Source organism: Amblyomma mixtum, chromosome 8 (genome assembly GCF_055824585.1).
Source record: "Amblyomma mixtum isolate Tamu chromosome 8, ASM5582458v1, whole genome shotgun sequence".
NCBI classification, from domain to species: Eukaryota; Metazoa; Arthropoda; class Arachnida; order Ixodida; family Ixodidae; genus Amblyomma; species Amblyomma mixtum.
This window is the reverse complement of record NC_143019.1, coordinates 13,437,279-13,450,166: the sequence shown is the minus strand read 5'-3', so window position 1 is coordinate 13,450,166 and position 12,888 is coordinate 13,437,279. Positions and strand designations below refer to the sequence as shown.

At 48.7% G+C, this 12,888-nt stretch overlaps 1 protein-coding gene across 1 annotated transcript; it reads left to right on the top strand.

The window, feature by feature from the left end:
• The first annotated feature begins 6,330 nt into the window (after positions 1-6,330).
• LOC149331397 (uncharacterized) lies at positions 6,331-7,693 on the top strand. The gene has a single exon (XM_089557342.1). The coding sequence runs from the start codon at positions 6,344-6,346 to the stop codon at positions 7,691-7,693; it is 1,350 nt and encodes a 449-aa protein (XP_089413468.1). The 5' UTR covers positions 6,331-6,343.
• The last annotated feature ends 5,195 nt before the right edge of the window (positions 7,694-12,888 follow it).

Sequence of the window (12,888 nt, the reverse complement as noted above, 5' to 3'; positions counted from 1 at the left end):
GGTGCAGTGAATCGGTTGCGGGGACGTTCGGGACGGTCAACAAATATGTGGCCCACAATGGTATGAGATGCTCAGCCGTCACATTTATTATTGCTGATGCCGGGCCATGGACGAAGGCGGGGAGTCATGCACCGAGGAGCCCCAGGACATGTCAGCTGGTTGAGTTGGGAGCGTGAGCGGTTCTATTCCGCTCTCGCTCAGCCTGACCCCCCTGGCAGGTGGCAGTTAGTTTAACGATTGGCCGCGAGAGGCCCCTAGGGAAGAGCAACATGGGTCACACAAGCCCCCACCAATGGCGGCACCTGCCATCGCAGAGAGCAGCGCATCTCTAAACCACTGCTCCAGGGGCGGTATAAGGACTTACAGGGATATGTGAATGTAAGGTCGAGAATAAACAACTCCGTATATATGGGCATTAACGCTATGGCGTCATACGCTTAAGGCGAAGCTTAAGTGTCCTTTGAAATTTGTTTTTTTTTTATTATTTCTGATCTCAGGCAGTGTTTTACTGCTGTAGCTGTGACGGGGACGATGGACCGGTTGCATGGGAGTTGTGGCACCTCGTATGCTGGACGGGCACGCAAATGCTAATGAAAGTGCATGAGGCAAGGTGAGCTACAAAGACGAAGATGGGAACGTCGACGTCGCAGACCTGTCGAGACAAGTGTCATGGCCGCGACGAACCAGCGCCGTGCAGAAGCAGGTGCTTGAGATGCCACACGTGTGTCGCACTTCCTTTCTGTGAATCTTCTGTCGGCATCCTCATCAACTGACTACTATTTGTCTGTGGAGAATATTTTACTGACGTGTAGCACCGCTCCAGCGGTGCTCATACCCTGCATGCCAATGTATTAAAGGGAGACTGAAGCATTTTTTTGAAAATCGGGCTGGCAGCGGGATCCTATAGTTTTTCACGCTGTATACTGGAATATCGCATCCAAATAAGGCAAAAACAAGCGCGAATTGCCTTTTTTAGCCGAAATATGCGGCCTGTGCCGCGGGGCACGCCGCGCGGCGCGCCGCCGCCCGTGATTGGTCAAGAGAGGTCGTGACGTCACTTTGAGGACTGGAGAAGCTGCCGATGCGGATCCAGCGCTGCGTTGAGTGCAGATCGCAGCTTTCCGTGTCGTTGTAAAAGCGAATACGGCGACTATTTTTTTTACTGACCTCCGAAGAAAAGGATACTACAGTTTGCTCATTCTATCGCCTGAAACCAAAAAAGACACAAGCAAAAAATTCTACGCCTAGCACAAGCATACGCCAGCGTCAAAGACGCGATGCAGACCATGCGTGAAAGGTGCCAGCACAACCTCGGCTCGTATTCTCTGAAAGGAATGGGTGCGAACAATACTCAAGTGAATTACCACCACCGAACGCCTCCTGGCTCGCCCGGAAGAGCGTCATCCTAAAGAAAAGGCCCAAAGCGCTGTGTACAAAAAATCCTGTTCTCAGTACCCGGCGTTGCACGTTGGGGCAAGAAAGTATTCCAAGGAAACGGTGAAGGAGCACAAAGTTGGTGTCAAAATTAGCGAAGCGCAGTGGCCAAGCACTGCGAGGCATGTGACCACAAGAAAGTGACGCAATCATAGTGCGCTGGAAACCAAGCCAAATACGCGCACAAGGCTGCTGCTTCACTCATGGCGCGTTCAGCAGATGCTATGAAATATTAATCGCTGCCTCGGAAACGTTCGCCCTTCCTAGATTTGCAGTTTAGGTTCAGTGAAGTAGTTTGAATGTGTGTTTAAAAGCCAAGCTAGCTGCAACTCGCCCGCTGCCTCAACTTGATGAAGAAACCGAATAAGGTTGCGGTGTTTTCTTGGAAAAACTCGGTTGGTATTCATTTCTCTCATAAATTTCCATACGAAATCAACGTCGAATGCTTTCATTTTAATTGCTTAGCTACGATTAAACGAGATACCGCATATGAAGAGCTTCGATGCTTGCATGCTTTGCTTTATTGTGCTTTGCTCTGCTTGCTTGCTTGCTTGGACACGTCGAACCGAGTATAAAATCACTAACCGAGCCTTGCTGAGCACGTCTCAGGTGGTCTGGCCGCACCTAAGCTGAGGAGAGCGACACGTGCTTGAGCCTCTATAAGGTTTCTTCATGGGCTAAGTGAGCATGTTTCTACTTTTAAAAGAGGCGCTTCTTCGGAATGGTGACACGCCTCTCATGCGCGAGAAAATCGAAGGAACTGTGTCATGGTTCAGCCGCGCCTTTTCGACAGAAATCTCCAGAGGTCTACAAGCTCTGCATGTAGCCGCTCTTACGAAAGTGCTTCGAGCAGAGTATGCTTGCTTTGGTCAGCTTGAATTGTTCGTCACAGCAGCGAGCGCTTGCGCTGCGAACTTTTGATCTTGCTAAAAACAGTGGAAGACGACACAGTCTCGGCCGTATTTGTTCATGGACACGAACGCAGAGTAGTACCTCGTGTTGAATCTGATTCTCAAGGTCGGCGGACACGCTTTGTACGTCACAACGCACGCAGCACGAGAAACAAGGCGCGCTGAAAGCTCGCTCGGGTGCGCCGAAGTATCCCCGGCTCCTCAACGTGACGTCACGTTGACCGACATGGACGAGGTTTCCCTCTCCGCTGTTCTCCTCTCCTACGCTCGCGCGGGGCGCGGGAGATTTGAACATCGCGTTTTTAATTGGTGATTGCGCCACGGTTTTAGCCAAAATCAAAAAATTAATTTCACAGACCTGATCAGCAATGACACTACTTCAAAACCCTAAAAAATTAGCTGATTCGAAAACCGCCTCAGTATCCCTTTAAACAACGAGATCTTAAATGAACGGCAGTATTAGGGCGGGTTTACACTGGCGAGTCGCGGATGTCGTATGACAGGTTTAAAAATCGATTTGTCACGCTCCCTCCCCGCTTTCCTAGTGCTTCGGAAACCGTGACTAATAGACTAAAATAGGAAAGACGGGAGGGAGCGTGACAAATGGATTTTTAAAACTGTCGCGCGCGACCTCTGCTACTCGCCAGTGTGAACCCACCTTTGTCGTTGTTCTCTGGGTGTGCGAGTTTGTGGGGTGAGGCAAATCCGCCGTTTGACTTCGTGGAGAATATTTTTTACCGGAGTTCTTTTGGCGCAGGTTCGACATCAGCTTACAGCGAGGAGACCCGGGTTCGAACGTCGGATTCCACTTGAATCCACGCTTCAGTCACTGCTAGCTGGTTCGCTGCAACTTCGAGAATGGGATCTGGGCCGTCGTACGAAGCAAGTGCTGCTTGTTTTTCTTACCCCCTGATGTCAAGTTTGACCTAATAGCACGTAAACCTCACCTATGCCAGTTCTGTTTGAAAAATAATTTTCCAACTAACGACTAGCCCATTGAGGCTCGGAGGGGGTGGCAGACGGGCTCAAAAACAGGTCCGCTAGGTGCAGTGCGCGGATATATCTTTGTCTGCCGTGTCGTGACACGGCTGTTTAAGGCGCGGTTATACTCCGACGTTCTCGGCGCGCGGGCCAGCGCCGGTTGAAGCCGGACACGTCAGGTCGGCGACGCTGCGCTAGGCGCAAAACGGCTGCATACACTTGGACGCAGCATGACGCGCGCAGCGCCGGGAAACTTGCAAAGCGCATGCGCAGAGAGTCCAGCACGCCGCCTGCCGCGAAACATGCGAAACAGCCCCCGTCGCTGCCCAGCGTTGTCCTTCCGCTCTGGCATACTAAAAGCGTCTTCATATAGAAAGGTGTCTGTCGGTTCTGGCGCCTCGCAATAGGCATTGCATTTCTTCTTGGGATGGCGTGGACGTACCCAGTACGACGAAATATAATTATCGCGTTGCTCCAACACCGCCTGCGCCGCAAGAGGAAGCGGTCACTCTACATCCGAGAAATTTTCGACAAGCGTCCGTCCTACGGCGAGTACCATCACCTCGTGCAGGAGCTGCGACAAAGTGATCCGGAATACCATTTCAAGTATTTCAGGTAAATAAAAAGCAGATATATACATTTAACATGTGGTGCTTGTCGTTTGTTTTCGAGCACTCTTCGGAAAGTGATACCACGAGCGGAAAAATTGTGTTCTCATGTCGAACTTACGTGCATTTTTTGAACTTAGGATGACGAAGGCTTCATTTGACAAGCTACTGTGCCTCGTGTACGAGAGAATACTGCACCCAGCAACGCATAGGAGGCCCATCTCCGGCAGAACGGCTCGCAGTTGCATTGAGGTAAAATGCTCACATTTCTTGAGAACCTAGTCAATGGGGTGGTACGCACGGTACGTGCGCACCGTATTTGTACAAACGAAGTTTTTTCCTCACATCATCAGCTACAGGACGCACTTCGCGTGGTTTTCGAAAGCAACATACGAATACATAGCACGCATTTTTTTTTCCGCTGCTCTTTAGTGTGCTTCAATCACAGCCGTAAGGCTCTCGAGCTGTGAGGGAAAGCTCACCTTTAGACAACCTTGAAACCGTAGCGGGAAAGCGCGCGGATCAAAAAAGGGAGGCTCTGAGAGCAACATGGGATAGGGAACGAAATATGATGTGGATGGGCGCGGGACGGATGGTAGACGACGCAGCAGCGGTGTGGGCCCCACTGCTTGGCCACGTCCTACTGTGCTGCGCGCGAAGTGCCGAGCCTCAAAATAACGTCCTTTCCGCATTCTATGGCCCTGCAACTGCTCTTAGTCCTATTTGTGAAACATGATGCATGAGTTTTTCATTCTTAAATTAATGCTTGCAGCAATAAAGGTCATTGTGACAAATATTTGAACGTTCATACGAACCGATTGTTCTTTTACATTTTTTGCAGATTTCTGGCCACAGGGGGATCCATTCAAGATATCTCTATGAGTTATCGAATGCATGCTTCCACTGTGTTGGGGATCCTAAGAGAGACCCTTCCAGCAATCTATGATTGCTTGAAACCAATTGTACTTTTGTGTCCAAGTGCGAAAAAATGGGAAAAAATACGAGAAGATTTTGAAGTTCAGTGGAACTTCCCAAATGCTATAGGAAGCATTGATGGGAAGCATTTTGCAATCAAATGCCCGGACAACAGCGGGTCAGACTTTTTTAATTACAAAGGCTATCATTCACTGGTGCTGCTGGCTATAGCAGATGCCAATTATAGTTTCATTGCAGGGGACATTGGAGGTCAAAGACAACTAACTTTCAGATGGCTCTGTATTCAGAGATAATGCCCTGAGCACCAAGGGCGTCCGCAGGATTTTTTGCAGGGGGGGGGGGGTATGTTCGTAGCAAAAAGGCACTATTTGCGGAGTAAATTTATTTATTTATGTATAAATAAAAAATAAGTGAAATACACACATGAAATAAAAATTACAAACAGCAAATTAAAGCGTGGCTAGGAGAGCTACATTGGAGTTTATCAAAGAAGAAACAATTAAAATTAATACAAAATGCAAAAAGAGACTGTCACTTCGTGGAGAAGAGTGCTCAGTCTTGCTGCATACGGGTTCTCGACTCACCCGGATTGATGACCAGCACACAGCACAATATGGTCACAAACACGCAACTGCAGTCACTCAGTCAGTCTTCCTTGAACAGCAACTATAGACGCCTCGGATTGTTCTGGGCGAATTGCGTGATTACACGGGTGATAAATTCATTTCTGTGCTTCATTACACGCTCTCGGTGCACACTCATCACACACATTGATTGGAAAAACGGTTGAACGCTTACGTTGAAAACAAAAGATGACTATATGTACAACGAAAACTTATTTACAAAATAAATGCACGCTCGCAGCTTCATACACCTCGCTCCATCCTGCTCGCGCATCCGCACAGTCGAGAGAGAGAGAGAAAAACTTTATCATGGCAAGTGTGTTTAGACCCCCCTTGGGTCCCTGGACCACCGCACGGTCCCACTCTACGTCGTAACGTTCATGCGGTGTTTGTCCATGACGTCGGCACCCCGAAGCACCGCAGCAAGCTGCGATGGCGGGTCCGGAGACGAGAGCACGACCTCCCAGTCCTCCCAACTTGATAACGCGGGCTGTCCCTGCGGGGGAGGATCAGCAGGGCAGCCGAAAAGGATGTGGGAGAGTGTGGCGTGAGGGTCGCCGCACAGGGTGCATGCAGGGGAGGTGCCACAGTAGATAGATAGGAGCTGAGGGGATGAGAGAGAGCGGGTCTGGAGGCGTCTCCAGAGGATCTGTTGGGAATGGGTAAGGGAGGGGTGTGGAGCAACCGCACACACACTTCTCGCCGCTCGTCGTTTTCGCGTCCGCTGTCTTGGTTGTTCTCAGCTTCGTTGACAACCGGCCACTACTGCAGCAGCACAGTCGTGGCTTTCTTTGCCGGTGCCCACTCTGAGCCTGTGGAGGTGCAGATCGGGCTTAAACAAGGTTGCCCGATGTCGCCGATCCTCTACATGCTCTACACGGCAGAGCTGGAGCACCTCTTGGTTCGGTCCGGCATCGGCTTTACCCTCCCATACACACAGAACGGCATCCCGGAGGTCTGGACACTCCCGGGCCTTGTGTTCGCGGACGACATCGTGCTCTTGGCCGAAGATGAGGCGCAGTTACAGCAGCTTATCTCACTGTCCGCCGAACATCTAGGGCAGCTGGGACTGTGCTTCAACGTGAAGAAATCAGCTGTGTTGCGATTCGCGGGCGACAGGACCAGCGTCTCCACGGTGCACCTGCCAAGCGGAGAGCCCATACCGCAGACCTCTGATTACCGCTATCTCGGCGTCACCATTGGTGCCCAAGGGGCCCTATACGATGCACACGAGGAGCGTGTACGGCTCGCCTCCCAGCGCGCCTGCTGCATTCTGCGCAGACGTTGTCTGTGGGGGTGTAGTCGATATGTGATGGTGCGTGAGCTGTGGAAGGCCGTGCACGTCCCGGGCCTAACTTTTGCAAATGCCGTCGTGTGTATGTCGGCCTCCACACGTGCATGGCTAGAGCGCGGACAGCACGAAGTTGGCCGAGTGGCCCTGGGGTGCCATGGTCGTGTCGCCATTGAGGCAATACAGGGCGACCTCGGCTGGTCGTCCTTCGAAGCTCGAGAGGCCAGCAGCAAAATCGCCTTCGAAGAGCGGCTGCGCATGCTACCCGACACCCGCTGGGCGCGCCGAGTGTTCCGGTACCTATACTTTAAAGGGACCGGAACGCAATGGCGTGCGCGCGTCCACCGGCTGCGCGGCAAATTCGGTTTCCTTGCCCAGACCACCGAGAGCACCGAAGAAACCAAACGCCAACCGAGCCGCAAAGTAAGGGCCCAGGTGCAGGCTGCGGAAGCCGCCCAATGGCACTCCGACATGCAGAAGAAAACGACGCTTCAGCTGTACCGCGCGCATAAAAAGGAAATCGCCCCGGAGCAGCTGTACGACAACAGCGGGGGCAGCGCTCTTCTCTTCGAGGCGCGTGCTGGTGCGCTGCGCACACTCGTGTACCGCCGCCGCTTCGACCTCTCCGCCGACGTACAAGCCGCTATATGCAGGGCCTGCGGAAAGGAAGAGGAGCTCCCGGAGTACTTGGTGCTTCACTGCGACGGGTTGTCCCCTCCACAGGCAGATGGCGCCACCTTCCCGCGGGCGCTGGGATTTGAAGCAGGCGAAGGGGAACAGGAGGGAGAGCGCGGTGCTAATAGGCGCACACCAACAAAAGCCGTGTCCACCACGAAGGCCCGGCTACAACGATGGTGGCAGATGACGCGGCGGTGTACTATTCCGCGAACTGAACCGACACAGACGTAGTCGCGGTGCACATACGTTGTGACTTCTGGTTGCGTGTGCTTCGTTCTGTTTTTTTCTCTTCGTTATTTTTTTTCTTTTCTTTTTTCTTCGGCTAGGACACAAATTCTGTGCCCGCCCGCTACAAAGGGCAATGCCACAATATCATCATCATCATCATCATCATTAAAGTCACTGGAAAAAATTTCAGAGTACCGCAAAGGTCGGAATTTGACTGGCAACACTGAGCGGCCGCTGCCATTTACCTTCCAAGCCGACTGCGCCGCAGGAAGGTCGCCGTGTTGGAAGAGCTTGATATTCGGTGACGTATCGGGTTGAGTGTTCACTGAAGCGCAAATACTTCGTGCTCGGAGACAATGGTTGCTAAGAAGAGAAAAAAATAGTTATTTTGTGCGAATTAATGCAGCCGGCGGTTGTTTTGCTCCGCGGTTGCCTTTGCTGCAGGAACTGTGCTATGATTGTGAGCAGCATCTTAGCGCTGCTATCGGGAGCTTGTGCACGCCTTTTTCCCCCCTTCCGCGGAGCAAGCCACGAAAGAAACATTTCGCCACTCCGAGCAGCAAAGAGACAAGCTCGTGCTTTTGGACAGTGAGCATCGTGGACCGCCATGGGACCGCCGTTTCGTTCAAGCAGGACGAAACTACTTGACATTAGCTTCTTCTTCCCATCCACTCTAGGCTTCTCGAAGTCTTCAGCACAAAAGTGGTCCTGCAAATGTTTGTTGTTCAGTTAAAGTGATGCTGGTCACCCGAATGCTGGGCAAGCGCGTACACGTGTACCCGCGTCAAGTGGGCAAGCCGCGAACGATCCCTGCGCGACATGCGCGACGGTCTTGCTGTGAACTCCTATTTTCTTAGCATCCTATCGCTAACACCGCGTGCACTGTGCTTACCTTCTAAAACAGCACCAAAAAGCGCAAGCAAGTGCTTGAGGTTCTCCCGGCCGATTCTGTGCAACCACGCAGAACGACGCTCTCGGTCATTTTTCCCGGTCGGAATCGAGAAAAAAGTCTTTCCGGACTCGGTTCGGTTGCTGCATCCGAAGGCGCAGCAGCCAGGCATGATTTCTTCAGTATCAAACACGAGAGCGACAGTTGCAACACGAGAAACGTCGGGAACCTGCGCTCTTCTCAGCCGGCCCGACCGGCGCTTGGAAGGTATATGGCACCCCAAGACCACGTGGTGCGGTTGGGCCAATGACCGCGTCGGCGGCGCGGGGAAAAGAAATGCGGTACTCTGAAATTTTTTCCAGTGACTCTACATAAGGTCTATAGTGTACTTTTTACTGCGGGAGTGTTGCGGTATAGACATTGGTGACCACCTCCCTATTTTTTTTTGCGCATTGAGAAACAACCCTTTCCTACAAATACCTCAAACTATAGCCGGCAGTTCATTTCTCAAAAGAACCTCGAAACGTTTAGAGGTCTTATACAACTAGTGGATTGGGTCCTGTTTTCGCTAGCGCTGGCTCCGATACTGCTTGTAGCACTTTCTTGAGGCTTTTTTTACCCTTCTATCAAGAATGTTTTCCTTTCACTGAAGTAAAGATGCAAAAAAAATGCTCGCAAACCATGGATGTCCGCACCACTCATACGACTCGTGAAAAAGAAACACAGGATGTTTGCTAAATTCATTAGAACTAAGAATACCACACTTTTGGCTCAATTTAAAGTATTGCGCAATCATTTGAACAATGAAATTAGGTCAGCTAGGACAACTTACTGCAATAACCTATTTGATAGGGAACTCTCCAGTAATCCTAACGAAAAATAGAAACGTCTTAATCTGCTGTTAAACAGAACTACTTGTCCAAATAAAATTACAACCCTGAAATTTGAAGGTACTGAACTAAGTGGATCGTGCTTGGCCAATGCTTTTAACGAATTTTTTACTTCAGTTGGGACTTGCTCTCACAACCCTGCCTGTTCGAGATTTCTGGGTGACAAAATTTCGCAATCCTTGTTTTTTGAACCGAATAATGAAAATGAACTACGTGTACGTTAATCTAAAAACCCTGAAGGACACAACAAGCCTAGACTCTTGCAATATCCAAACCCGTCCAATAAAATATGTCTTACATGAAACAGTGCCATGTCTAACGCATATATATAACACTGTACAGTCTTTGTCAAAAGTTTAGAGCCCAGGGGGTTGGCTTCTAGGCCTTGTATTGGGACTCCTGAAGCATTAGTGGAAGCCCTACCCACTGCAGGAGGCAGGGCCAGAAATCTTCTCACCTGCAGCAAATTTAGAGCGCTGGAGATGCATTACGAACCACACAGTGTGACTCAAAAGAAAATCCCCTGGGCTCCAAACTTTTGATAAAGGCTGTACTTTCTACCGGCAGTTTTCCTGCTGCCATGAAACTTGCTAGAGTGGCCGTAATTTTTAAAAAGGAGGCAGAAATAATCTAAGTAATTATAGGCCAATATCCGTTTTATCCTCGTTCTCTAAGGGGTTTGAAAGTGTAATTCATTTCCGTGTTCATGATTTCCTACAAAAACACTATTATAAATGACTACCAGTACGGGTTCACGAAAAATAGATCAACAGAACAGGCATTACTTGATCAAAAAGAAGATATATTAAGCAACATTGAATCCCACATTTTTACATTAGACATTTTTGTAGACTTTAGTAAGGCTTTTGATACGTTTAACAATAATACTCTTTTTGAAAAGCTTGAACACTACGGTATACGCAGTCATGCCCTTAATCTTTTAAAATCATATATGTGCTCGCGATCACAATATGTTTTCATCAATAATTGCCATTCTGATGTTCTGCAAATTTCAAACGGTGCGCCTCAGGGCAATCTTCTAGGTCCTATACTTTTTAACATATATATAAACGACATAGTCAACATAAGCAAAGAGATAAAATATATTATTTATGCTGATGACACTAGTTTATTCTGCTCCCCCTCAGATATGAAACAACTGAGAGACACCGCGAACACAGCGCTAGATAATTTAGGGAATGGTCTTCTGTGAATTCATTATCAGTAAACCGAGAGAAAACAAAGGCAGTAATATATCATTTCAAGTGCAAGGTAGTCGCGAATCCACCACCAATCCTTTTCAGCGGCACACAGCTACAATACGTCGAGTCATTCACCTCCCTTGGCGTAGATTTGACTCCCACAGTGTCATGGAATACCCACATCAGCAAGATATGCATCGTCCTGTCTAAATTCATAGGTATCATCGCTCGTAATAAACATATTTTACCCGTGAAAACGAAGCTCGACCTTTATTACGCTATTTTTTTCTCACATACAGGTTATTGTTACTTGCTATGGGGAAATACTACTGTGTCAAATATATAAAAACTTCTCATTCTACAGAGAACAATGCTACGGATCATTACAAATGCTTCCTATGACGCCCCGACTCGCCCCATAATACAAAAGTATAAAATTATTCCGGTTAATAAGCTATTTGAGTACAGATCTGCCTGCTTTTATAAAAAAATCACGGCACGAAATGACCCTTTTTTGAGCCGCATTGTCCCTCTTGTACGATGTGCCACACCCTACGTAACTAGAGACCAAGTGATGGCGCATGGTATTAGCGGGTAGGGCTGTATCATTTGCGACTGTCAGGAATAAAAGTGAGGCAAGATATTTCACTGAGAAACCAGGGTTATGAAAAATTTATGTTCATCTTCAAGGCTGGCACGCTCTCTGTCGGCACTGGGAAATGTATGAAGAAAACAATTGCACTTGCCCCTTGAAAACGTCCAAATGTATCTTTGCCATCTGTTGTCACTGCGCAAAACACGCCAGATCAGAAAGATACTTTGCTCTTAGAAACTCCGACATCGTTTCACATACTTAAAAGAATTGAAAACAATAACAGGCACTGCTTGTATAATGACCTAAACAACACTGTCGTGCGACTTACAGTTCCGAATGTTGTCCAGCCTGAAATATGCTTTCGCGTTGGCTTGTGGAGGAAGCAAGACGGGTAATTTGTGTTTGTCAATGTCTTTGCGTCGTTGACGAGAAGAATTCGGAGGAAGTCCTTAGAAATCAGATGGGCTGAGCGTTTGGTGTGACTTCTGTCAACACCTTCCGGGCAGCATAGGAGGGGTGAATCTTCAAGATGTGGTTCAATGATTAGTTGCAAGGTTTCGAGAATTTTCGATCGTGGGCGATACCGCCTTTTCAAAAAACGCCGAAATCGTTTCCAGGAGAGCTAGAAACAGCGACTTTGGATAGTGAAGTTCACCATTCTTTTGAGTACGCAGAAGTTTGTACTGAGGACTGCTAGTGTTGTTCGTCGTCACAAGCATGTAAGCAAGGCGCGCGGAGCATGAGGCAGCCGCATAGATGACTTCACGCGGCACACCTTTCGTTCATGCGTTTAAGCAAAGCGACACAACAGTACACAATAGCCACAAAATGATATGCGCAGCTTCACTACACAAGTTTCTGAGACGAATATTCATGAAAAGTCCGATGCAGAAAACTTGCTGAGAAACGTGACCTTGTCAGCAAGACGCGCGAAGCATGAGACAAATGGCAGACCTTTCGTTCACGAGTTAAACACAGCGACAAAACCAACACCGTCAAACACGTGAAAAAATGCGCCCGTGCGCGCCGAATGCTCAAAATCGGCTCTAGCGCTGCCGCAGGATGGATGGATGGATAAGAGCGCCCCCTTTGAAACGGGGTGGTGTCACTTGCCACCATGCTCAGCTTTTCTTTATTTTTTAAACTGTGTTGTCAATTCTCGTTAAGATTCGCCATCATCTTTACCTACGGTTTCCTACACTTCTAACCTTATGCCACATCTCTGCTTTCCAGCCACCAATCCTCCAATCGCTTTTTGCTAACTTCCACTGCAGATTTATTTACATGACCATTGTTATCTTTAAACCCTAGGGCCTCAGGAAGAGTGACTGTGCCTGCTTCGACATCCGGATGGATACCGTCACATTTGATTATGAGGTGTTCAATTGTTTCCACAGATCTACCACACACTGCACATGTGTCATCTTCTTCATTAAATTTCTTTTTGTAGCTGCACGTTCTAAGACACCCTGACCTAGCTTCAAAAAGTAGGGCACTGCCTTTTGAGTTATCATAGAAAAATTCTTTCCTGATCTGTCTTTTCCTGTATCGATATAGTTCTACACTATATGTTTCTTTTCCATTGAATTAATCCAATTTTTAACTTCCTCGTTTTTAACCTG